This window comes from Arachis hypogaea, chromosome 12 (assembly GCF_003086295.3).
Source record: "Arachis hypogaea cultivar Tifrunner chromosome 12, arahy.Tifrunner.gnm2.J5K5, whole genome shotgun sequence".
Taxonomy (NCBI): domain Eukaryota; kingdom Viridiplantae; phylum Streptophyta; class Magnoliopsida; order Fabales; family Fabaceae; genus Arachis; species Arachis hypogaea.
In genome coordinates, this window is record NC_092047.1 from 4,789,899 (window position 1) to 4,815,378 (window position 25,480).

Here is a 25,480-nt window from a genome sequence, read left to right on the forward strand (position 1 = left end):
ATAAGGAAGATCATGCTAAATTGGATTCGGTCGTATCTAAGAAATAAGAAGAAAAATTTTCTCTCTCTCAACTTGAAAATTCATAATAAATTGCATTGACTTATCCAAAAAATTTTACTTTCTAGAGTTTGGCTATTCTGTTATTCGCTCTCTATTTTCGGCAGCATAAACTCGAAGGTAGTATGCACTCTACATGCATATGATAAAAACTATATAAATTAAAATTTTTAGAATAAAATTTGACAAAGTTAATAAGAAACAGTACGTGTAACGACAGATGGATAAATAGAATACAAATAAATGAAACTGAATTAAGTTGGAATTGATTCATTTCAAGTCAAAATTGAATAGTCAATAGATTTAGTTTATTTTAGATTAGATTAGATTAAAATAATCCTCATCTATAATAGACGTGATTATGTGAATCATGTAAATTCATCGTACACATTTGGTGTTTATTATCAAATTAAAACAACTTGGTTTTACAAGGATGCCAACATATTACTTATTCAAATAGTACACTAGCACACTAGAAGACCTAATTTTGCTAGAAAAAAAAAACCAATAAAAAGTTTATATATCTAAAATTTAAAATGTATTTTCACTTTCAGGTTATGAAATTTTATTTTTCCACAACCCTTAATAGCCGAATTATAATTAATTTTATGTTTTTGAATTATAAAATATATATAAAGTAACAGATAATACTTATTAAATAAATGAGACAGCCAATTGTTCAACTGGTTCACTTGTTAAAACCTTAAAAAAAAAAAAAAGAAAAACAGTATCTTTACAGGTGCAAAACCCTTTTTTTTGTTATGGGCTATAAGCCCAAAATAGTGTGGAAAAATGGTTTTTGGGCCTAAAGCAGAAGAAAAAGCCCATGATATCCCTAAACCCTAAAGAGTTTCCTGAAGCAGTATCTTCCACCCTACAAAAACCTCCATTTCCATCACCAAAACCCTACACCTCCTTCCTCCACTTCATTCACCTCACTCTGCCTACACTCTACAAAACCCTAATCCCCAACAACCATGACGGAGCTCGACCATTCTCTCTCCGAGAAGAAAAAGAAGAAGAACAAGAAGCACACCGATGACGACACCACAACCACCACCACCACAGACACCACCGTCGCCACCGCCGCTGACTTCATGATCAAGCCGCAGAGTTTCACCCCAACCCTCGACACATCACAATGGCCAATCCTCCTCAAGAACTACGACCGCCTCAACGTCCGTACAGGTCACTACACTCCGATCCCATCCGGTTACTCTCCGTTGAAGCGCCCCCTCCCCGATTACCTCAAATACGGCGTTCTCAACCTCGATAAGCCCGCCAACCCTTCCTCCCACGAGGTCGTCGCCTGGATCAAGCGCATTCTTCGTGTCGAAAAAACCGGCCACAGCGGAACCCTAGACCCTAAGGTCACCGGAAATTTGATCGTCTGCATCGACCGCGCAACGCGATTGGTGAAATCGCAGCAGGGCGCAGGTAAGGAGTATGTGTGCGTCGCCCGGCTCCACTCCGCCGTCCCTGGTGACTCGACTCGAGTTGCCAGGGCTCTGGAGACTCTGACGGGCGCTGTGTTCCAGCGCCCGCCGCTTATCTCCGCCGTTAAGAGGCAGCTTAGGATTAGAACTATTTATGAGAGTAAGTTGCTTGAGTATGATCCAGATAGGCATTTGGTTGTGTTTTGGATTTCTTGTGAGGCTGGGACTTATGTTAGGACAATGTGTGTTCATTTGGGTTTGATTCTTGGTGTTGGTGGCCATATGCAAGAGCTTAGGAGGGTTAGGTCTGGGATCATGGGGGAGAAGGATAACATGGTTACTATGCATGATGTCATGGATGCTCAGTGGGTTTATGATAATTATAGAGATGAGAGTTATTTGAGGAGGGTTGTTATGCCGCTCGAGGTGCTACTGACTAGTTATAAGAGGCTTGTTGTTAAGGATTCAGCTGTTAATGCGATTTGTTATGGTGCCAAGCTGATGATTCCTGGTTTGTTGAGGTTTGAGAATGATATTGAGGTTGGGGAGGAGGTTGTGTTGATGACAACGAAGGGAGAGGCTATTGCGTTGGGGATTGCGGAGATGACAACTGCGGTGATGGCAACTTGTGATCATGGTGTGGTTGCGAAGATTAAGAGGGTGGTTATGGATCGGGATACCTACCCGAGGAAATGGGGGTTGGGCCCGAGGGCTTCGATGAAGAAGAAGTTGATTGCAGAGGGGAAGCTTGATAAGCATGGGAAGCCGAATGAGAAGACACCGCAAGAGTGGATGAGGAATCTGGTTTTGCCAACAGGTGGGGACAGCATAATTGCCGGAATGGCTGCTTCGGTTGAGGCAGATGGAGAGGGGAAAAAGAGGAAAGCTGCGGAGGCCGATGGTAGCCCTGCGGCTGTTACTGCTAAGAAGGCTAAAGTTGAGGAAGTTGAGAAGGTTGAAGTGGAAGAGAAGGTGAAGGTTAAGAAGGTGAAGGAGGATGTTGTGGATATTGAGGTCGAGAAGAAGGAGAAGAAGAAAAAGAAGAAGAAGGATAAGGAGAATGAAGTGGCATCTTCAGATGAGGAGAAAACTGACAAAGAGAAGAAAAAGAAACACAAAGAAAAGGAAGAAGCTACTTCACCGGAGAAAGATAAATCTGAGAAGAAGAAAAAGAAGAAGGACAAGCATGCTGAGGAAAATGGAAAGGATGGTAGTGATGCTGACAGAAGCGAGAAGAAGAAGCATAAAAAGAAGAAAAATAAAGATGCAGATGAAGAATAGGCAGCAGATATGTACTTAGGAAGTTTGGTTGGTTAATCACTTCTCTCTGTTGTCCATCTTCCAAAAAATTTTCCCAGTTTGCATTTAGGATATGCACTTTATCTTTAATACCTTGATGTTATTGGTAGTCTTTTTAGCCTTTCGTCAATAGTTATGTTTCAGAAAATTTGTGGTATGCTTATATGTACTCTGGTTAACTCTGTATTGTGTTTTTGAATGAGCATCCACTAATGGTTATATTGGCTGGCGAATATCTGTAGGAACTTCAAATTTAAATTGTTTTGATTTATCATGATTCATGATTGACCTATTTCAGGGCCCGAATTTTCCTGCACTGTTTTATTGATTGACATGAGATGTTCCTGTTTGATGTTCACTTCATTATTGTGGCTCACATGTTGTTTTGTGAACATGGTTGTAAATCCTTTTTCTTCCAAGAACTACTTTTCTCCAAGAATTAATTGTGTTCCTTTTGTTCCCGTTTCGATATAATATACTTCTTCACATTGACAATAATCAGTAGCAGTGTGTTACATTGAATATGATGCTTCAGGAATTTGTTTCCACTGCCATAAGTAATTCTCTATTATGTGGCCTCAAATTACCTGATGGAAATCTGGAAATCTGTAATTCTCTATTATGTGTGCTGCAATTATTTACGTTGTTTTGATGGAAATCTGTAAGTATTTGCAAACACCTTATGAAAATCTTAAAAAATATTCTTTTGGCCATCGTAGTACTATTATAGTATTATCTCTTCCATTTGCTGACATGAGATCTTCCAGGTGTGTGTGTTCATTCCAAATGTGTCTGTCATACCCATTTTTGGATTGACGCACTTGCATTTCTCCTTTTTGGTTCAAGGTTTTGGATGAAGTCATTACCCATTGTAGAAAAAGAGTAAAAAGTATAAACAGCTATGGTCTATGGGGTCTATGGGTTACTCAGAGATTTTAGATTTTCATTGGTTTTATTCTCAATGTGTATTTTATATTTTAATATGTATTTTATATGAGTAATTAATTTGGTAACTATTTTTTGTATACACATAATATAATTAATAAAAAATATGTGTTTTTATTATAGAATGAAATGTAAAATTTTATAAAAGTTAATAACCAAAATAGTCTCAAAAATTAAGGTGCATTAAGTTAGATCTCAGAAAAATTACATTGGTCTTTAAAAAATACAACTATCAATAAGATTGATTTGTTTGATTTTTATTAAAAAAATTAAAAAGTATGTATCAAAGCTAATATATAATTATAGTGAGAGTGACTACAAAAAGGCATCTCTTATCATATTCTAATTCAAAATGTAACTTTCAAAGCTGTGTTATCCCTGTCCAAAAAAGAAATAGATGTGTACTGTGTTATCCTTTCTAGAAATGGTACCCTATTAACTTTTTGTAATAAACTAATTTAGCTATTTTCTTACCAAAAAAATCTTGGACTTCTTGGTGCAAATAAAATTAAATGCTAATCTTGGTGTTCTTGGGTTGCAAATTGCAATGACAACTAGGATAGTATCAAACACATTTTCTTTGTCACTTACACTTTCAAATCCATGGAAACTAAGGGTACTTCTCAGTGGTTCTTCTATTTTCTTCCTTTGGCATTTTCCAAATTATATCATGCATTTAACATTAGTGATCTTTCAAAGTTGCACACTACTCAATATGGGTACAAAGAAAAAATATAAGAATAATATAAATTATGAGTTTCATTTTATTGATTCATGTTTTTCTTTTTGTGTGAAAAAAAAGGTACAATAGCATAGACACAAAGTATATGGTGAAGTAGTTTATATATTCAAATAACATTAACAGGAAAAAGTATTTATAAAATATGTTTTTCTTTTTAATGCATTTCTTCTTGCCGTGGAATTGTTTTTGTGTATTCTGCAATATCTATCTTATCCTCCAACTTTCTTTTATTAATATTAAAAAATATTGTGCACACTACAAATCTACTGAATTAACTACAGGTTATTTGGGAATCAGTCATCTGATCGTTTCAGTTGACATTGAGAATCACCTGGCAAAAAACTGGTCTAAAAATTGGTGGAACTGACAATTAACTAATATACTGTTAAAAGTTAAAACTGGTCGAGTTTCTTGAGAGTTATCAGCTCGGTGGTATACTTTTAAAATGGTGTTGTTTTCATTTTTTAAAAAGAATAAAATAATAAATAAACCCTTAAAGATTTATATTTTGTACAAATTAGTTATTAAAAATATATTAATAAAGTTCTCCAAAATAATAAACGTAAATAGTTTAAATTAAGATTTTTTTGAAGATTTTATTAATAATTTTTTTAGAGTATATATTCAAATAGGTTCTTAAAAAATTTTGAATCAGATGTTTCTGTCTCTAAATTAGGAATGGATCCTCTCAATTTTTTTAACAATTGAGAGAGTAAACTGTGATATCTCACCAATAATTTTATAAATGGGATAAAAAAAAAACGAGAGAGAGAGAGTAATGAGAAATTAGAAATTACATTTTACTCTCTCAATTTTTTTTAACAATTGAGAGGATCCATTCCCATTTTATTATGTTAAGATTCCTAAACTTTATAAAAACAAGACATATAGATCTTTCTATCATATTTTCTAGAACCTATTTATTCAAGTGAAAACCATGGAATTGATTAAAATACAGATTTATGTATCTTATTTTTCTAAAGTTCAGGACCTCAATGAAGGACGAAAATGTCTAATGCAAAATTTTCTAAAGACCTATTTAACTATATATTTTTTTATTTATAGCATAGTTATCAAATTCGGACTAGACTGGCCGGTTCGACAAAAAAATCAAACCTTAAACAAGTCTGAGTTAACATTCTAATCAGACAAACAAACAAACTGATCAAACTCAAAAAATCCAATCAAATTCGGTCTAAACCAAAGACTGAATCGGACCGATTGATCCGTTGACGTCAGCACGCGCATCGCTCAAATTTCAAAAAATTAGAGGATATGCTGCTAGGCTGGGTTCAAACCTGAGACATGTAAAATAACCACTAGACCAAGTTTACTCTTTATAATATATGGTATCTTTTTATAAATATATTACGAACTATTAAACATATCATAATTAATAACTTGATGTATTAATTTTTAGTTATGCAAAATTTAAGAATTTTTTTTATTTTTTTATTCTAATGAATAGTGTTTATATTAATTTAATTTATTTTTATATTTTATATTTACTCTTTTTTAAATTAATTAATTATTTTTTAATTATATATAATTATTAAAATAAATATTAAACTTTGTTAAATATCTATAAATATTAAAAAAAGATAAACAAAAATTTTTTATTAATCATAACATATTTTTGATAATTATATAACATTTATTAATATTAATATTTTTTAACATATATTTAAATAATATAATAAATATTAATTAATTAATAAATTAAAAAATAAGTCAATTTAATATAAAAAATTAAATTTTATATAATTATTTAATTATAATAAAATTAATCGATTTAATCAGTAATTTATTAGTTAAACTAGTGATCCAATAATCCAACCGAATCAATTGCAGATTCAATTCTAAATTTCCAATAACTATAATTTATAGACTAATTTATTCAAAATATAAATTTTTAGAACCCAACCCTCTCTCTCTCAAGAAGAACCCAACCCTAAACCTTCTTCGAACGTTGCCAGCAGCTCCCATCCCTCTTCAAAGTCGTCGTCGAACTCTTCTCCTCCGGTAGAGGGTACTGTCGCCGACGGCGGGACACACCGTGGGTGCCGTCGTCATCCGGGGAAGCTCTATTCGGCCCTCCTTGCATCGTTCCTCCTCTCCTCGCCGTCGCACGAAGTTATGAGCTGAGCTCGTGGCGTCGCCGTCGCGAAGGGTTCCTCCGCTCCTCGCGTGGGTCGTCGCTGCTTCTCCCCTCCTCGCCATTTTTGGCTGTTGCCTCTTCTCTTCTCCTCTGATTTTAGGTAACTCTGTCTCACACTCTCATCGCGAGCTCACTCTGTCTCGCACTCTCCGAGCTCACTTTGTCATCGCCGTTCTTCTCTCGCCATCCCTCCGGTAAGCCAATGCTTCTTCAGTTTCATCTTTTTTCCAATTAATTTTTAAGATTCTGAGCTGAGTTTGTGCTCAGAGTTTGGAATTGGATTATTTATTTAATTTGTTGGATGCTGATGTGATTCTGAATTCAATTTAATTTGGATTCTGAGCTTGGAATTGGATTCAATTTGATTTAAATTTTAATGGTTTGTCTATATATATATGATCTATGAAAGAATGCAGAGGCATTATTTATCATTTAATTTATATGATTGATTTATTTTCTGGGAAAAATTAATTTTTTATGTAGTTAGTAGCTTATAATACAAATTGGTTTGGTCTTAAGAATTGCGCATGTCCTTTTCCAACTTGGGAGATTGGCTATGGCCTTTCCCAGAATTTTGAGTACTGAAATAAGTATTGGAAACAAGAAGTTTTGGTGTTAATGATTATGTTGTGACTTTGTTTATACCTTTTTGAAATTGAACCTGCTATTTTATTAATTATGTGTTGGTATTTGGTATTTTATTGCATATGTAAATAGTTTAGGACAGATTTTTAGTACACTAGATATAATTAGAATATGTTATTCTTTTGAATTAGTATAAAAAAACCCAAAAACCGAACCAAGCCAATCCAATTTTAATTGATTTGGTTGGTTTTTTAAAAAAAAACCAAACCAAACCAAACTAAATATTTTATATATAATTAATTCGGATGAATTTTTTTAAAAACGAACCAAACCAAACCGAAAACTGAACACTCCTGCTAGTTAGTCTTCTCTACACTTTTTTTTTTTTCAATAATTTTCTTCTGGTCCCTTTTTCAACTTTAGGGTCTTTTGAGATGTGACCGCTAAAAGAGGAAAATTAAATTCACTCTTCTCCAAACACTCCCATCATTTTATAGGGTTTTTTGTTACTAGCCCCCAAATATTGGTGCTTTGTCTTTTTCACTTTTAATTTTCCCCCTTTTCGGTAAATTGAAAAAACAAACGAAAATTGAATATTGTTTTCACTTTTCAATTTAGGGTATTTTGTTTTTCTTGGGGGGTTTTTCTCAATTTCAGAATTTTACATGCCAAATTTTCACTAGGGTTTTTTCTTTTTTTTTCACAGTGGGGGGTTTTGTGGAGGGTAAAGGGGGTGTTTCAGAACCATCAATTTTCTCTTTGGATTCTCTTAGGTTTTGAACGGAGTGAGTGAAGTTCTCAGCTCCCTCCACTCCCCCGTTGGGAGAAAAAAAGGAGAGAGATTGAATTTGCATCGAACAGTGAAAAAGAAGCTGTTTTTGGTGCAAAAGAAGATATTTTTGGAAGATGAAAGCTGAGAAACCAATCTGGGTTAGGCATGAGGGTATGCAAATTTTCTCCATTGATGTTCAACCAGGTGGCCTACGCTTCGCTACTGGCGGTGGTGACCACAAGGTATGTACTTTTCTTCTTCTCTAAGTCTTAATTGCTTTCTTTTTTTCCTTTTTTTTTTTGAATTTTTCCAAGGGTCTCAATTTACTGATATCAGTTTGAATTTTGGATTATGGAATTGCTTGGTGTCTATGGATATGGCTTATCGTTTGTTTATATGGATAAGTCGAATATTTTTGTTCCATTTTGTTTGATATTTTTGCTGAACTCATTGGGAAAAAGAGAGTCTGTTTAGATAGTTGGCGCATGATTACTTGTTAGTCAGGTACTCTGAGGCACGATTGATTTCTTTTTTGTTTGAATCGTGTAGGTTCGCATATGGAATATGAAGTCTGTTTCTCTAGACTTGGCAAATGATGACTTCACTCAGAGGCTTCTTGCAACCCTGCGGGATCATTTTGGGTCTGTTAACTGTGTTAGGTGGGCTAGGCATGGGAGGTATGTTGCATCGGGGTCTGATGACCAGGTGATATTGATTCATGAGAGAAAACCTGGTTCAGGAACCACTGAATTCGGCAGCGGAGAGCCACCAGATATTGAAAACTGGAAAGTTGCGATGACTTTGAGAGGGCACACCGCAGATGTGGTAATGCAATCGCTTTTACTATTTCAACCTCTTTTGATTTACTAGAGAAGTATTCTATGTTTCAGAGAAATTAACTCATCATTATTTCATTACCTTGCTCCTCCAATGTCTTTACATTTTCAACGAGCATCTTTAACTTGGGATCTATTTATCCATGCTTAAAGTAGGTGGATCTCAATTGGTCACCTGATGACTCCACATTGGCTAGTGCGAGTTTGGACAATACTATCCATATATGGAATATGAGCAATGGCATTTGCACTGCTGTTCTAAGGGGCCACTCTAGCCTTGTTAAGGGGGTTGCTTGGGATCCTATTGGATCTTTTATAGCGAGTCAATCTGATGATAAGACTGTCATTATTTGGCGAACTAGTGATTGGAGTCTTGCTCACAGGACAGATGGTCACTGGGCAAAATCAGTATGTATCTTTGTTCTGAAATCTCTTATAGCCCGATAATACTTTCTGTTTTCTAATTGAATTGCCTACTTTTCAGCTTGGATCAACCTTTTTTAGACGGCTTGGATGGTCTCCCTGTGGTCATTTTATCACTACTACTCATGGCTTCCAGAAGCCGAGGCATTCAGCGCCTGTCCTAGAGAGAGGGGAATGGTCTGCAACATTTGACTTCTTAGGACACAATGCCCCAGTTATTGTGGTGAAATTTAACCATTCAATGTTCAGAAGAAATTTTTCCGATGCTCTAGAAGGGAAGGCTGTACCTGTTGGGTGGGCCAATGGTGCTTCCAAGATAGGAAGCAAAGAGGCACAACCATATAATGTTATTGCCATTGGAAGTCAAGATCGAACTATAACAGTGTGGACGACTGCAAGTCCTCGTCCTCTTTTTGTGGCTAAGCATTTCTTCACACAAAGTGTTGTGGATTTATCTTGGTATGCTTGTTATCTATGGCTTCATTGTGTATTTATGTGTGTGCATGGACTAGTTTAGTTCTTCCATCTTGCTAAGTGATACCTATTATTAATTGTTTCCCATTTTAAACAGGAGCCCTGATGGATATTCACTTTTTGCGTGTTCCTTGGATGGAACTGTGGCCAAGTATAATTTCGAGGTGAATGAACTTGGTCAGAGACTAAATGATGCTGAATTAGATGAGTTGAAGAAGAATCGCTATGGTGATGTGAGAGGGCGTCAAGGAAACTTAGCGGAAAGTCCAGCACAATTATTGCTAGAAGCAGCTTCTGCCAAGCAAACACCTAGCAAAAAAGTGGTTTCTGATATCCAACCAAACGAAATAATCGCAAAACCTCATGTCAATGTCACCATTGCTACAAAGACAGTTGAGCCGCAAGTTGGTGATAGTAAGAAGAATGGAGGTCCTGTTGGTGATGGGTCAACCAAAGTTATGAACTCTGTCCGGATTTCTAGCCCAGTTAAACAAAGAGAATATCGAAGACCTGATGGTCGAAAAAGAATTATTCCAGAAGCAGTTGGAATCCCTGCTCAGCAGGAAATCATGTCTTCTGCAGTTCAGTCCCAGGCGCTTGATTTTCCCGTCCTGGTTTCTGATAACAGAAAGGGTACTAATGGGGTTTTACCCAATGATGACGGCATAAGAGGTAGTACCTTCAGTGGAGCACTTGGCCGAAATTCAGATTTGAAAGAACGTTCTGGGGTTACTGCTAGGGCTACAATATCTGAGAGCCTGGTGATTGAGAAGGTCCCAGCTACTACTGGAAGGGAAGGAATCATCAATGTTGAGCAGTTGGGAAATTCGGCAACTTCTAGTTCCTCGACTGCTTCTGGTGCAAGTCTTTCCATCAGGGTATTCGATAAGAAAGGTGGAGACGATACTTCACCTATTTGTTTGGAAGCACACCCAAGAGAACATGCCGTGAATGACATTGTAGGGGTGGGAAGTACGTCCACAATGAGAGAAACAGAAATCTCTTGCACAAAGGGGACTCAAGTACTGTGGTCTGATAGGATATCCGGAAAAGTCACTGTCCTAGCTGGAAATGCAAATTTTTGGGCAGTTGGGTGTGAAGATGGATGCCTGCAGGTAAACATGATTTTATTTGTATATTATGGTTTGCTTTTCACTCTGGCTTGTTAAACCCAGTGTCCTTTATACTTTTTCACCCCTTCTATCTTAACCTTTCAAAATGTCATCATAGTATATTTTGATGGTATTTGGAAATATCTGTTGTGTTAAATTGCACATGTTTTATGCTAAATAAATATCCCTATAGCTTCTTCAGAGCTAGTAAGCCATTACAACCTACCTAAGCAAAGTTTTATTCTTTACACTGTGCTTGTCTTTTTGTTGTCAAATTAAGACTCATCCTGAAAGGTTCCTTTGCACCTATCATCACATATGACATACCTTGATGTTTTCAAGACCTATGCTAATTCTTAAATGATCGTTTCTGTTTTAATATTTATGCTTATATAATAATTTTTCAATACAAATTTTTGTAACTGGCCATGGTGTGTCCTATGTTGTTTAGAATTTTCCTTACCCATAGATGTGTTCAGCTGTATTGTGTATCGTGTTGTATCCATCTTCTTTAGAATGTCACACTGACTATTCTATATTAATTGATGCCTATGTTACCAAAAAAAAAGATATACACAAAGTGTGGGAGACGAGCAATACCTGCGATGATGATGGGATCTGCAGCAACATTCATAGATTGTGATGAGTGCTGGAAATTGTTGCTGGTGACAAGGAAAGGGTCCCTTTACTTATGGGATTTATTTAACCGAACCTGTCTTCTTAATGACTCGCTGGCATCTCTTGTTGCTTTGGGACCTAGTTCATCTGCCAAAGATGCAGGTACTATAACTTGCCTGCATATGTTTAATATATGAGATGCTTGGTTTCTTACTATTATATTAGTGCTAATTGTAATCCTTATGTAAAGACAAGTATAAGTTTCCGACAATTTTTTCATATTCTTCTGCTATAATTTTTTCTTTTCCAGGAACAATCAAAGTTATATCTGCAAAACTATCGAAATCCGGTTCTCCTCTCATTGTTTTGGCCACTCGCCATGCTTTTCTATTTGACATGAGTCTCAAGTGTTGGTTAAGGGTTGCAGATGACTGCTTCCCTGCATCAAATTTCGCCAGCTCTTGGAGTTTAGGTTCAATTCATAGTGGTGAGCTGGCATCCTTGCAGGTTGATGTTAGAAAATATTTGGCCCGGAAACCAGGATGGACTAGGTATGTATTTATTTATTTCTGTATTTGGTACTGCGTCCTCCCCTCCCCCAGGCACCGAAAAAAAAATTGATGTTATTGAGTACTTTTACGACATTGATTTATCGTACTTTAGGACATGTAAAAAGCATTAACCGAGTAATGAAAACAAAGCAGACTTCTTCTCTAGGGTGTTTGATTCATGCTTGTAAATTACTTTTCCACGTGTACGATAGTATCGAGTTTTAGTGAAACACTTTCTAAACATGAACATTTTTCATGCAGATTGACAGATGACGGAGTGCAGACACGTGCTCATTTGGAAGCTCAACTGGCTTCTTCTTTGGCTTTGGGATCTCCCAATGAATATCGCCAGTGTTTATTATCCTATGTTCGCTTTCTTGCAAGGTATTCTTATACACTCCATTTACTTGATGTAAATCAAATGTGATTTGGAACATTCTCATTCTTGCATATATGGACCATGAGGCGCTCTATGCAATTATACTACCTGAAGACTAAACCAAGATTATAAAATGATTTCAGAGAAGCAGATGAATCTCGATTACGAGAAGTCTGCGAGAGTTTCCTTGGACCTCCAACAGGGATGGCTGAAGAAGCATTATCAGATTCAAAAAGCTTAGCATGGGATCCTCTTGTACTTGTAAGTCTAATCTATTTATATACTTTTTCAGGCAGGGGGAAAAATAGTTGAGAGATAGAATTGTGAATGCTTGCTAAGATTACTATTTTATTTTGTTCTGCCTGTTTGTTTTTGCTCTCATAAAATGAAGCTATATAGTGAATGAATCAGCTTAAGTGAGTTCGATTGTTAATGAATTTTGTTCCTCATCATCTTGAAATTTTCGATTTGGATATTTGCAGGGACTGAAGAAACACAAACTTCTTAAGGAGGATATCCTTCCATCAATGGCTTCAAACAGGAAAGTCCAGAGACTGCTTAATGAATTTATGGACCTCTTATCGGAATACGAGATTGCCGACACCAATCAAGACCAAAGAAACCCCGCGGTACTCAAGACAGCATTGCCAAAAGCCGATCAAATTGAGAATTGTTCATTAACAACAGATAAAGTCAATAATGCTCTGCAAAAATCAGATACGAACCCTCGTGAATGTGCAGCCATAGATTGCAACAAGGACAGTCCCCAGGTAGCAAAAGATCCAAAGGATTCCACTCCTTCCCTTGGAAATGAAGAAAATCCAGATGCATGCGGAGTTGATGAAGTTGTCCCAGATTCACAGCCGATGGAAGACGGTTCTTGACTTGGACATAGATAGTGCATGCAATTGGAGGAAGCCTTTCACCATGTAGTGTATCAACTACTTGGTATGTTTTCTAACATGGCCTGAATGAATGAATGTTGAATCCACACCCTTCTGCATTTTCCAAGCAAATCTATTACATTACACCTTTTTCCATTTTGGCCAATAGGAATCAATTTCTATTGATGCTCAAATTATGTCTAATTTGTACACTATAAGAGCTTTCATCTAAAGCTAGCTGATCCATCTTCACTAACTGGAGTACAACAGTTCTTCTAAAGATAGCAAAGATATATTTAGTTTCTATTTTGCTTTATACAATTTCAAGTGCTGGCAAAATTAGAGCTGGTCAATGTTGTAAATCTGAACCATGGTGTTAGTTTTGTCTAACAACTATGGTAAACTCCATCTCTGTATAATATGTGACCGCTGATGGTGTTTTTTATTTATTTATTAATTTTTTTATGGAAGCAATTATTATATACTTTTAATAAACGGTGCTCACTATTATTTGTGTTATTTTTTTTTTCAGAGGAATGTATGAGTACAAGTTTAACACTTCACATTTTGAAATCCTCAATAAAAAAGGTACAATAGCATAGACATACAAAGTATACGGAGAAGTAGTTTATATATTCAAATAACATTAACAGGAAAAAGTATTTATAAAATATGAGCAACTTTATAAATAAATTTGAATTCTTAAGAGCCTCTTTTTATGCATTTCTTGTTGCCGTGGAATTGTTTTTGTGTATTCTGCAATATCTATCTTATCCATCAGCTTTCTTTTATTAATATTATTAAAAATTAATTATTGAATCAGTTATAATATACTTGTATATAAATATATGTTTACTGTAAATATGATACATAATAGAGCATAATGAAGTTTGATTTATATAGGTAATCTTATTTAGTGGGATAAAGTTTTTTGTTGTTTTATTGTTATTTAATTTATTTTTAATATATATTTTGTATTTTAATTTTTATATTAATGACTGATTTGATAATTAAATTTTAGTGTAGTTGATTAATATTTTGTAAAAATGAGTTGTTCGTGGTGGAATTCTAATCATAAGATGCAAAGCAGCAATTTTGGTGTCCAATTAGGTTAATGTCAAATAAAATCTGAATAAATTTCACAAAATTGATTATGCTATTCTATCACTATCACGAATTTGACCGTGGGAAAAGCACAAGGGAGGAAGAGATGAGACATGAGATGAGAAGAGTATCACTATAATTTAATGTTTGTTCAGATTTCAGAAGGTGATTCTTTAATTTCCCTGCTTCAATTAGCTTCTAAAATTGAGATTATTCAAATGAAGTATTGAGAGAGGAAATGAATTTAAATTATCTAACTCTAAAATAGGAGAATTTTAATCTAGTAAAATTCTTTATAAAATGCATTAGATTAGATATTCCATTATTCCTTCAAGAATATGAAATTTCTCACCAACACAAGTGATTCAGTGTCACTTGTTAATCACTGTTTCAAATTTCAATTGTAACGTTAGAAAACCATTACAATGTCCTTTTCTAGTTTTCTTTATTGCTCTGAAAAGGAGGAGCGCACACGGTTTTGCATAACGGTATCTCCGAACATAATAACGAAGAATATTGCTCTTTTCTATGCAAAAGAAAAGGCCAAAAAGAAATAAAATAATGTAACCCTTCAATCAAACCCTTTTACACGTGTATACACCTAGGTGTGTATGTGTATGTGTACGGTAACCAGGGTTAACACTTATCTCTTTCTTTCGTCAAAACAGTATATTATACGGAGTATGAAGTAGAATGCTACGTATACTATACTAGGCGGCTACACGCGTTTGTCTTGTTCCACACACAAACCATTTTTCTCTCTCTTTCTTCCTCTCCTTGTGTTTTTTCATATTTTTCCGAGTCAATGTTAAGAACCCTTTACCTGTTCTTTGTTTTCTCTGCAATCTTGAATTGAAAACTCTTCATTTGGCTCAATTAACAGAACCCCATTACGCCATTTCTTCTTCCTGGTGCTAAAGCTAGGAACTTTCTTCTGCTTCTGCTTCTGGGGGTGGTAAGAAAGATATTACTTTTCTGTTCTTTCTGCCCTTTCTTTCCTCTGTTGAGTTATGCCGTTGATTATTCTGATCTATTTGTGATTTGATCCGAATAAGAAGTTTCTTAGAGATTGAATTTGATTGATCTTTGGCTTTCAAGGGAGGGAAAGATGTGGAATTAGGGGAATTAGGGTTTCATTTCCCCCTTTTTCGTATGCTGTTTTCCAATCAAAAGATTCTATCTTTCTGTGCATATTTTGGTTCAATTTGAGCTTGTTTGGTCATTTGTCTCTGGTGTGTGTCATCATCACACCTTGGGTAGCTCCAATTGCACAGAAGTTATGGCTGACTTGTGAAAATTGTTAGGAAGTTAGGGTTTCAGGCTTTCTAGGTCAGAGACTCTGTCAACCTTAATTGGTTTTCAAATTTTCCGTTTGATAATCCTTTGAAACTGAAAATGTCATCTTCCGGTGTTACCATTCTTAGTCCTGTGCCAAGGGAGTCACTGTTTACTCCAAATGGGTTCACTCCACTGCACTTGTCTATGGACCAAGAGTCCATATTCATATACCTTTCCTTCTCGGGGTCTGTGACCCCGATGCGCGTGCTTCCCTGCGATACCATCGAGTCGGTAAAACTCAAAATCCAAAGGAATGAAGGTCTTCCTTCATTGAAAAACAAGCAGAGATTAGTTTGCGGCGGTCGAGAGCTTGCGCGGAGCAATTCGCTCCTCAAGGACTATGGGATTACAGAAGGGAATGTCTTGCATTTGGTGATCCGGCTCTCGGATTTGCAGACCATCAATGTGAAAACTTCTTGTGGCAAGGAGTTCACTTTTCAGGTGGAAAGATGCAGGGATGTTGGGTATGTCAAGCAAGAGATTGCGAAGAGGGAGAAACAGCTCGCTGATCCTGAACAGCAAGAAGTAGTGTGTAATGGGGAGCCACTCCAGGATGAGAAGATTATAGATGAGATATGCAGCAAACATAATGATGCGGTGATACATCTATTTGTTAGGTTGAAGTATGCAGAAGTTAGTACAGGACTCGACGAGTTGTCTGTTGTTGCGACGGAGTTGAATGATGCAAAACATTTCGACGCCGATGAGGATGGTTATAGGAGGAAATATGATGCTGGTAAAGAAGATGCAGGGAAGGAGCATGAACCAAATGAGAAAACTGTGCCAAGGACTCTTGGTACAAATGATCTTTTGGAGCCGATCATTGTTAACCCTAAAGTTGAGCTGGATTCTGAGGTTTGGAATATGATAAACGCTACATATGATGGATTAGATCATGGAAATAGTCCAATTAGATCTGCAGAGGGCACAGGAGGAGCTTATTTCATGCTTGATTCGACAGGGCACAAGTATGTATCTGTTTTTAAGCCTATTGATGAAGAGCCAATGGCTGAGAATAACCCTAGAGGTTTACCTTTGTCATTAGATGGTGAAGGCTTAAAGAAGGGTACTAGAGTCGGCCAAGGAGCATTCAGGGAGGTTGCAGCTTACATTTTGGACCATCCGATAACAGGGCACAGGTCGTTATTTGGCGATGCAAAGGGCTTTGCTGGGGTTCCACCTACTGCTTTGGTTAAGTGCTTGCATGAAGGATTTAACCATCCGGGTGACGTGACTACTAAGATCGGCTCCTTGCAAATGTTCATCGAGAATAATGGAAGCTGTGAGGATATGGGCCCCGGTGCTTTCCCCGTGAAGGAAGTGCATAAGATTTCCGTGTTGGACATGAGGCTGGCTAATGTAGATAGGCATGCCGGGAATATTTTGATCGGCAAGGATGCTGAAAATGGCCAAGCTGTTCTCATTCCAATTGATCATGGATACTGCTTGCCCACAAGTGTAAGCACCATTCCAATTGTTGTTGATTTATTCATATTTGATTAAAGCTATGCACTTGATGATATAGGGTAAGATAATGTTTTATTCTTATTCATAACCAATAATAACTTGAGTCTTCTTTTCCTTGTTCCAACAGTTTGAGGATTGCACCTTTGAATGGTTGTATTGGCCGCAAGCTCGCCAGCCATACTCGCCGGAGGTTATTGACTATATAAACTCACTGGATGCTGAACAGGACATTGCCCTTTTGAAGTTCCATGGATGGGATCTTCCAGTTGAATGCGCCCGTGTTCTTCGGATCTCAACCATGCTTCTGAAGAAAGGAGTTGAGAGAGGAATGACCCCATTTGCCATTGGAAACTTGATGTGTAGAGAATCCTTGAACAAGGAATCAGTGATTGAAGGGATTGTGCAAGAAGCACTGGATTCTGTTCTTCCTGGCACAAGTGAAGCCACATATCTTGAAGCTGTTGCATCCATCATGGACAAGCACCTTGATGAGATATGCACTTCAATTTCTTAACTAAAGTAGAAATTTGGTATATTAATTTCTATGTACATGTATTCTCTAGTACATACATAACTAATAGCTCCAATGATTGTTGTTTTCTATCATAGTAGTTTCCAATATTTCACAAATTTCTTTCAAGTTGTTCATTTGTTCATTTCTTTAACTTTTGAGTTCCTTTGAAGGAATATTTTTACCTTTTTATGACTAGAGACGGTCTTGGTTTCAAAGTTCTTGGGTTTTTTTAGTGGCATGCTTGTGGTTCTTGCAAATTTAGGGTTTTATTTAAGTGCAGACTCTAAAAAGAGTTCTAATTTGTGATGGATTAGACTTTGATTTGTCAGTTGCCAGTTTGCAATAGGGTATTGCATTAAAAAAAATGAATTTCCATGAGGGTGGGGGAAAATGTGTTAATTTGTTTGAGCTAAAATCTTATGGAGGACATATCCAATTTTGTGTGAGACAAATCCCATGGGGAATAATATAGGATATAAGTATATATAGGATAATAAGTTTTTTTTTTTTTTTTCATTTGTTCCACTCATTTCAGGCTCTAAGATTTTAGTATGGATAATAATCTCTGCCACCCAAGAAGAATATGATTAAATGATAAAAACAATAGCTAATTTAATATGCAGAATTTCTCCTCTTGAGATATTAATTAACCTTTACTATTACATCAATAGTATATAATTATATATTAGTGCTGCTTGAATAAAATATATAGTTGGTGTTTTATAAGGTCAAGAGAGTCTGTATAATCTCTATTAAAATACAGCTGTCAGTTAGGTAGAGTGGTTGACACTTGACAATGCAACTCAAGATATGTGGGAGAGATTGCTTGAACCTATGCAATTTTGTCTAGAATTATGACTTTGAAGCAATGAATTGTTCAACTCAATTCATAAAAACAATAGCAATTTGCAAAGCATGCTTCAATTCAAAGGTCAAAGATATATTGTTGATAAAACAAAATAAGAAGAGTAAGTCTTCTTGCACAGTAAAGTTGTCATTCTTTTTATTGTTCTTTGTTCATTTCATGTTAAGAAAGTTGTTGCTATTTATAAATATCAAGGGAATAAAAAAAATACAGAATTGAATCAAAATTTAGCTATAATTTATTATGATAAATAGTTACATAATCTATTGTCTATCTATTATCTACTATATATATATATATAAAAGACTTAAATAGTATTAAACAAGTTAATAACACCTACATTTTTAAATTTTCTATGAATTTATCATAGTCAACACTAAATTTAATTTGTAAGAATATATCTATATAACTACATTTATAATATCATAGTAAATGGTATCTATAGAACCAACCTATCATCAATTTTATAATTTCTCACATTAAATTTTTCAATTATATAAAAGAAATTATATTATATGAAATGTTAATTCATATAAAGAATCTAAATCATCTAATGTTGCATATTTTATTTGTTAAATAAAATTTATTTTATAAAATAAAAGATAAAAAATATATTAAAGTAAATTAATGACACCTAAGTTTTTAAAGTTCTATATAAAATTTTCATGTTAACGCTAAAGTTAATTTTTAACAACAGAGAAAAAAAAACATGTTCATTAAAATTCTTTACTAATAATAATAATAAAATTTGAAAACTTAATTTATGAATGTTACAACTGAAAATTGTGTGAATATTCATAAATGACTAGAAGTTAAAAAAAATATATTTTCTTTTATTTATCATTATTTGAGTGTTAGTTATATATAGTTTCTCTTGGGTTAAAAAAATCAAAATGCAAAAATAAATCCATATAATTGTGAATTTTTTAAGTCATTAAGAAAATAAATTTATACAAAATATATATATGATAAATTATTTATTATATATTTTAAAATTGGTCTAAATAATTCTATCAAAAAATATTTTATTAAACAATTTTAAATTACTTTATTTTTTTAACACAAATATTGTTATTATATTCTTGTATTTCTCCTAGAAATCTATTTACAAAGCAAGTCTGATTTGAGAAGGGGAAAGAAGTACAAAACTACTATACCACCATGAAAGTTGAGCATGGATGGAATCATTTTACACTCTCTCTTGGCAAGAACAGGAAAAACCAAGCCAAGGCCAAAGCCACCATTACCTTTTATAAATTATATTTTGAAGTTGGAGGTGATGGTGAACATATGCATATCATAATCCTAAATCCTAAACTCTAAACTCTTCACCCGTTTCTGGGTTTCTTCAACCGCCGCTTTAACCTTCAGTCAGTAAGAATGAAATTAATAAATCTATGCTTTAATTTAATGATTATAAATCATAATTATACCAGTTGATTACCTCTTGGTGGTACTGTCACCGAAACCAAACACACCCTTCATTATTGAGTTTATATCCACAGACCTCTCCTTCATCATCATATCATGATACATTTTGCTGCCAATCTCAGTGATTTGTTCCTCCACTTCTTCTAGTGGCTGGTCTATGTTGAGTTGAAGCTCGCCTTTCCTGATGACCGTGACACCAAATCCATTCGCTTTAGCTTCTCGGAAAGCATCCTATCGCACCGGATAAAAGTTAGAAGTGTTTGCAGTTGGGTTTGGATCGGTTCAAAACAAATTAACAAAAGCAAAAATAGAACTAAATGAGCATTGACACTGGCGAGAACATTTGATTCGTTACCTTTGGAGGCCGAGCAACGACGAATGCATTGCCTTTCCCAAGCATTTCCAGATGAGCCTGAATTATGTAACAAAAGTTTTTGCAGTCACTTGCATTTTGGAAGGCGATCACATGGTTCGGCTTAGGTTCCAATTCAAGATCAGAAGCCATCTCCAATGCATAAAATCCCACTCTCTCTTCTCCATCATCAATTGTGTACATCTCAATGCACTGACAGAAAACAAACAACTCAATTCACCATCAATGAATAATAGAGTGGAAAATCTCCAATAATTTTGATCCATCAAAAACTGTAACTCAAGTACATAACATTCATATTTCATCCTTATTTTCAGGATTTGTAAAAGTATTGGAACTAAGAATAAAAGAGATATACATATCTTACCAGCACATGTGGAAGATCTAACCACCACAAGTAATCTTCTTCTTTATCATCTGCATATTCGCGATATTTACTGACTACGGCTTGTGGTCCGAACAATTCCATCTCCCTTTTAAGTTTGTTGAGTTTCTTTTCCATGAAACTCTTGTTCCTCTCAGGTAACCTGTTCATCAGATCAGCTGCTTCCTCGATTTCTTTCTCGGTGATCCAACGATCCAAATCCTTCCCAATATCCTTCATTGTGGCCTTAACTTCTGGGTCTGTTTCGGCATTGTAAGAATCCAGGAAACCTTGGGACCATTTCTTTGTGTGCTGCCAATATTCCTTCCCTGACTTTTTGCCAACTTTCACAGATCCATCACTTCCTTCAATAATAGTCCTCGGTTTCTTCAACTTCTTACTTGGTGCTTTAGAACCATCAACCTTTTCTTTGGAAGATGAATGTGCTGATACTTTTGTAGAGCAATTTTCATCCTTCTTCACAGGGTTCAAATTTTGGGTGGAATTTGTCTTTCTTTGTTCTAGGAATTGATTTAGAAACTCCGGAACTTTCTCCACAGGGGGTCCTTTCCAACGGGGAATTATTTTCTCCGGTGGATCATATATACTAATGCCATCTACAAGAATAAAAACCAAGAATTAGCATTAACCTCAAATCTTTTAAAACAAGATAGCTAATATATCTCAAGAATTTAATCCTACAGAATATGCTTATAAGAAACTCAAGAATATGTTAATATATCATGTCCATGACAAAAGCAACTAAACAATGTTGCCAAAATCATTTCAAGAAATTAAGTTCTCTATATCACATAATTTTGAGAAAATGCAACTACCTGCTCCATAATCAAGATTCTCAATATTTGCATGGAGCCATTCATGGATGTGAGAGAGTTTTTTATTTTCTATTTCCACTTTCTTCTCAAGACCTCTGAAGAAGGCTTCTTTATCTTCAGCATTCATCGAATAAAATGGATCTCGTCCAGATAGTTCATTATCTCGGACTCGAAAAACAATGTCCCTAAGATGATCATCTTGCATCCAATCAAGTTCTCCACCATTTTCAAATCCGAGTGATTCCATCTCAGTGGGAATACCTAGAGGTTGATCAACTCTCTCTCTTGCAACCATGTAATTATCTCTAAATCCTTCTCCAATTTGCTTAAGTATGGGCTCAACTTCATGGAAGTTTTTCTCCAGCCAATTTTCTGTCTTTGCAGATGCCCTTTTCTCTGTGCTACCACCATTAACTTCATGATCTAAAGTGATCTCAGACTTTCGAAGTTCTTCTGCTTCAAGTTCAAAACCAAAGTCTTTGTAGACATCCTTTGCCAGGTTGAATTCCTTATTGTTCTGATCAGAATCTTCACTGGCATTTATGGCAGGTTTAGATTCTGATATTTCATTCAAAGAATCACTTATAGTTTGATTGCTCATGAGCTCATCTTCATTTAAGTTTTCCTCTAGCTGATTTTCTGCCTTTATAGATAGCGTTATATCTGCACTAGTGCCATTAACTTCACTTTCTAAGGTAGTCTCAGAATTTTGAAGGTCTCCTCCGGATTCAATACCGGTGTCGGGGTTTTCTTTCATTGTTGGACCAAATTCTTTATCCGCATGATCAGAATCTTCAGCAGAATTTGTTAAAGACTTAGAATCTGATATTTCACTTAAATCATCAGTTCTGGACACAATTCCATTCATCTCCGATGTTTGGCCATTAAAGTCAATATTACTCGACGGCATAGAATCGTAATCCTCTTTCACATGTTCAAAATTTGTTGATACAGTATCAGGATCTTGTTTGTCATGTTTCTTTGAAAGATACTCCCTAGCTTCCTTTACAGACCGTATGATCCTTGGTTTCATTTCCACAAAGCTTTCATTTGTCACAGATGAGCCATTAATAGGCATAGCCAAGGGTTGGTGGTTGCCTTCTCCATCCTTTGCTCTTACACTATTATTGGTAAACTCTAGTTCCTGTTTATTGGTCTCTGTATCACCTTGAACTAGGATATCTGAAGCATGCGCATTGCATTCATCCTGAATTACCCCATGCGATACTGAACTATCAATAATTCCTGTGTCCTCAACAGATGCTGATTCCAAAATTGCATTACTATCTGTTGTTTTTCTTTCAACTTCATCTTGATCTTTCTCATCATTCTTTTGTACAACTTCCATCTCATTGGATGACTCCTCAATCACAGGACCGTTCCTATCAGTATCTTTACTAACTTGAGACTTTTCTCTAGCCTCAATTCTCCGTGCCTGCCTAGCCATTTCTTGAATTTCTTGAACTTTATAGTCGAAATGCGTAGTTTTACTTGTCACTTTAGCAGACGAACCTTGTACCGCAAGTTTATCAGCAGTAGCCTTAGCCTTAAGAATATTGTTCTTAAGTTGATCCTTATCTAGCTTGGGCTTCTTAATGTCCATTGTCAGTGACTCCGACTGCTCGGGAATAACCTCAATGGCACCCTTCACCAAAACCTCTTTCTCCTTCCTCGCCTTGATCTTCCTCCTCATCATTTCCTTCTCCATCCCCGTGTACTCGACCTCCTCACCTCCAATAGTAAACAACTTCTTCACTGCCCACATCACAAGCATGACACACAATACTCGGCCGCCAACCCGCGAAATCTTTGGAAGCAATCCTGGTTGAGCAATAAAGCCACCAACACCACTAAAAAAACCACTCTCTGCCACCTCCTCCCCTTGAACAACAAACTTAGCCACAGAACTATTCCTTGAAATTACATTATTGCCTTTCTCCATTTCCCTAGCCATGTTCTTAGCATTCGAAATCTTATAAATCACTTCAGGGAATTCCTCAATCACTTCCCTATCAACCTTGTTCCTTCTCAATATCTCATCTTCATCAACAATTACCCTTTTGACACCACCATTGGAATCCTCATAAACAGTGAATATAGAGCCAGAACCTATACCCCAATACTCAAAATCCTTCTTATACTGTTCAACCCAATTCTCTAACTTATTCAACATAACAGACTCACCCAAAGAAAACTTAGACTTTTGTTGTTTTTCCACTTCAAAGTTTTCAACTTTAGTGCCCTCAGAAACACTATCTTCGACCCCATTATTGAAACTAGAAGATTTTTCGTGGAATTCAGAGGGTGGTGGATCAGTGATAGGCTTATTGGGACTTACCCGGTGGTGGTTATCATGGAGGAGCTTCTTCCTGAGATAGTTGCGGCGGTTGGTGGGTCGTCCAAATTGGGCAAAAGTTTGAAACTTTGTAGTCTTTGAGCTGAAAAAATGGGGAGAGAATAATGGGGTTCTGTGAAATCTGGGTTTGTTGCTGTATTTTGATGGGAATTTTGTGTCGCTGAGAGTTTTGGGGTTGCAGAAGATTGAAAATGTTGAAACATTGAGAACGGCCATGGATGAAAGAAGAGAAGCAGCAGCAGCAGCTGCTACACAGAAAGAATCGATGAAATCATAGTTGGATTTGGATGAAGCTTGTTTGAAAGATCCAAGGTTTTTTTGCTTTGGGGGGTTTTAGCTTTCTGCTAATGTTTTCTAATGGTGCTGATGCTAAAATCTTCTACACATGAAGAACTGATGTGGAGTGCTTGTTTGAGTGACACGTGTCCAAAAAAAGTTTAGTTCATATTCTCTCAAATTTTTTTAAAACTTAATTTTATACATGCATAAAACTTTATTTTACATTTTCTTTTAAAAACTATTATATATATTCTAAAAATTAATCAATAAATTAAATAATGTGTATTTATTTATATTTATAGAATAATCAAATTTATCGATTATCACAATAAAATAATTAAATATACAATATTTTTTCTCAATTTGACTAGCAAAAATTAATTTTTTGTGGATCTAAGTTCTATTTAAAAATGTGTCGCATTTTAATGGATTGTTACATATACAATACAAAATTTGGATCTCAATACTTACTTAAGCGAGCAGAACACTCAATCAATCCAAATTAATTTCAATAATTAAATTTATTTAAAATAATATAATAAAAAAATTTAGAAGATAACAAATACATATCTCCATTAATCATGACCATGGCATCATTACTCTTATTATTTGTTGTATTGTCTGATTTAGAGTTGGCTCACATAAGTGCTACAATTGATGGCGCCGGCCTAAAAAGTTGACAAAAATAAATCATTTATGATTTTTGTTGGCGGTGATATGAGTTTTCCATGTTACTATTGTTATATTGTATGTCATTTTCACTCCTAAGGGAGTAATATTTTGTGAAACATTAATGTGAAAAATTGGTACCAATTCCTGGAAACAACTCTTTAAAACTAGATGCAACTCCCTTTTCCTTACAATAATGACTTCCATCATCAAAATAAATAAAATAAAGACCTTCCCATAACATGACACCCTGTGTTTTTTTTTTTTTTTTTTTGTATAGCACTCCTACCTTAGAATATGATTCCCAAAATAATGTACAAGCAACCAACAAAGTGTGTGAAGTGTGAACTATAACATTGATGTTCAAGCAGCAAACCTCATGTTATTTGAGAAATTTAAACACTATTTTTGAGAACATCTTAATAATTGCATCATCTCCATGAATTAAAATGTGACAAAATTTTAAGTTAACTATGGCAGGCTGAATAAAATTCTACTGGATTCAAAGACATCATTGCTTTGTGACCATGTATTTAGATCCAACGTAGTTTTATATTGGTTGTCATAAACCTAACAACCGTCGTCGTTTTTTCCGAATTTGGGACCAGCTATG

The 25,480-nt window shown here is 35.4% G+C and overlaps 4 protein-coding genes across 7 annotated transcripts; 3 read left to right on the forward strand and 1 right to left on the reverse strand.

Annotated features, from left to right (window-relative positions):
* Positions 1–919: 919 nt before the first annotated feature.
* On the forward strand, positions 920–3,084 carry LOC112726506 (H/ACA ribonucleoprotein complex subunit 4). The gene has a single exon (XM_025775915.2). The coding sequence runs from the start codon at positions 1,035–1,037 to the stop codon at positions 2,772–2,774; it is 1,740 nt and encodes a 579-aa protein (XP_025631700.1). The 5' UTR covers positions 920–1,034; the 3' UTR covers positions 2,775–3,084.
* Positions 3,085–6,313: 3,229 nt separating this feature from the next.
* LOC112726507 (protein HIRA) lies at positions 6,314–13,768 on the forward strand. Of its 4 annotated transcripts, none has more exons than XM_025775917.3 (11): positions 6,314–6,831; positions 7,996–8,236; positions 8,544–8,819; positions 8,987–9,238; positions 9,315–9,712; positions 9,825–10,842; positions 11,409–11,619; positions 11,768–12,008; positions 12,270–12,392; positions 12,531–12,648; positions 12,870–13,768. In XM_025775917.3, the coding sequence occupies exons 2-11, from the start codon at positions 8,129–8,131 to the stop codon at positions 13,269–13,271; spliced, it is 3,147 nt and encodes a 1,048-aa protein (XP_025631702.1). In that variant the 5' UTR covers positions 6,314–6,831; positions 7,996–8,128; the 3' UTR covers positions 13,272–13,768. The 4 variants fall into 4 exon arrangements, with proteins under 4 accessions (XP_025631702.1, XP_025631701.1, XP_072064676.1 ...); XM_025775916.3 differs by having other exon boundaries at positions 6,370–6,831; positions 7,929–8,236; XM_072208575.1 differs by lacking the exon at positions 6,314–6,831 and having other exon boundaries at positions 7,741–8,236.
* Positions 13,769–14,986: 1,218 nt separating this feature from the next.
* On the forward strand, positions 14,987–17,909 carry LOC112726509 (phosphatidylinositol 4-kinase gamma 4). The gene is made up of 2 exons (XM_025775919.3): positions 14,987–17,171; positions 17,308–17,909. The coding sequence occupies exons 1-2, from the start codon at positions 15,771–15,773 to the stop codon at positions 17,692–17,694; spliced, it is 1,788 nt and encodes a 595-aa protein (XP_025631704.1). The 5' UTR covers positions 14,987–15,770; the 3' UTR covers positions 17,695–17,909.
* A 1,697-nt stretch (positions 17,910–19,606) lies between these two features.
* Positions 19,607–24,269, reverse strand: LOC112726510 (uncharacterized). Its single transcript, XM_025775920.3, has 5 exons — positions 21,564–24,269; positions 20,731–21,344; positions 20,346–20,555; positions 20,004–20,221; positions 19,607–19,924 (listed from the first exon to the last, which is right to left on the reverse strand). Exons 1-5 carry the CDS (start codon positions 24,133–24,135, stop codon positions 19,888–19,890), a joined length of 3,651 nt encoding a protein of 1,216 aa, XP_025631705.1. The 5' UTR covers positions 24,136–24,269; the 3' UTR covers positions 19,607–19,887.
* Positions 24,270–25,480: the final 1,211 nt, after the last annotated feature.

Bases quoted from the DNA above. Each gene is read 5' to 3' on its own strand.
- LOC112726506 (XM_025775915.2), top strand. From the start codon at position 1,035: ATGACGGAGCTCGACCATTCTCTCTCCGAGAAGAAAAAGAAGAAGAAC.
- LOC112726507 (XM_025775917.3), top strand. From the start codon at position 8,129: ATGAAAGCTGAGAAACCAATCTGGGTTAGGCATGAGGGTATGCAAATT. The intron at 8,237-8,543 runs GTATGTACTTTT...TGAATCGTGTAG, and splicing joins CTGGCGGTGGTGACCACAAG to GTTCGCATATGGAATATGAA. The intron at 9,239-9,314 runs GTATGTATCTTT...CCTACTTTTCAG, and splicing joins ATGGTCACTGGGCAAAATCA to CTTGGATCAACCTTTTTTAG.
- LOC112726509 (XM_025775919.3), top strand. From the start codon at position 15,771: ATGTCATCTTCCGGTGTTACCATTCTTAGTCCTGTGCCAAGGGAGTCA. The intron at 17,172-17,307 runs GTAAGCACCATT...TTGTTCCAACAG, and splicing joins GATACTGCTTGCCCACAAGT to TTTGAGGATTGCACCTTTGA.
- LOC112726510 (XM_025775920.3), bottom strand. From the start codon at position 24,135: ATGGCCGTTCTCAATGTTTCAACATTTTCAATCTTCTGCAACCCCAAA. The intron at 20,222-20,345 runs GTAACGAATCAA...CCGGTGCGATAG, and splicing joins TCGTTGCTCGGCCTCCAAAG to GATGCTTTCCGAGAAGCTAA. The intron at 19,925-20,003 runs GTAATCAACTGG...TACTGACTGAAG, and splicing joins GGTGACAGTACCACCAAGAG to GTTAAAGCGGCGGTTGAAGA.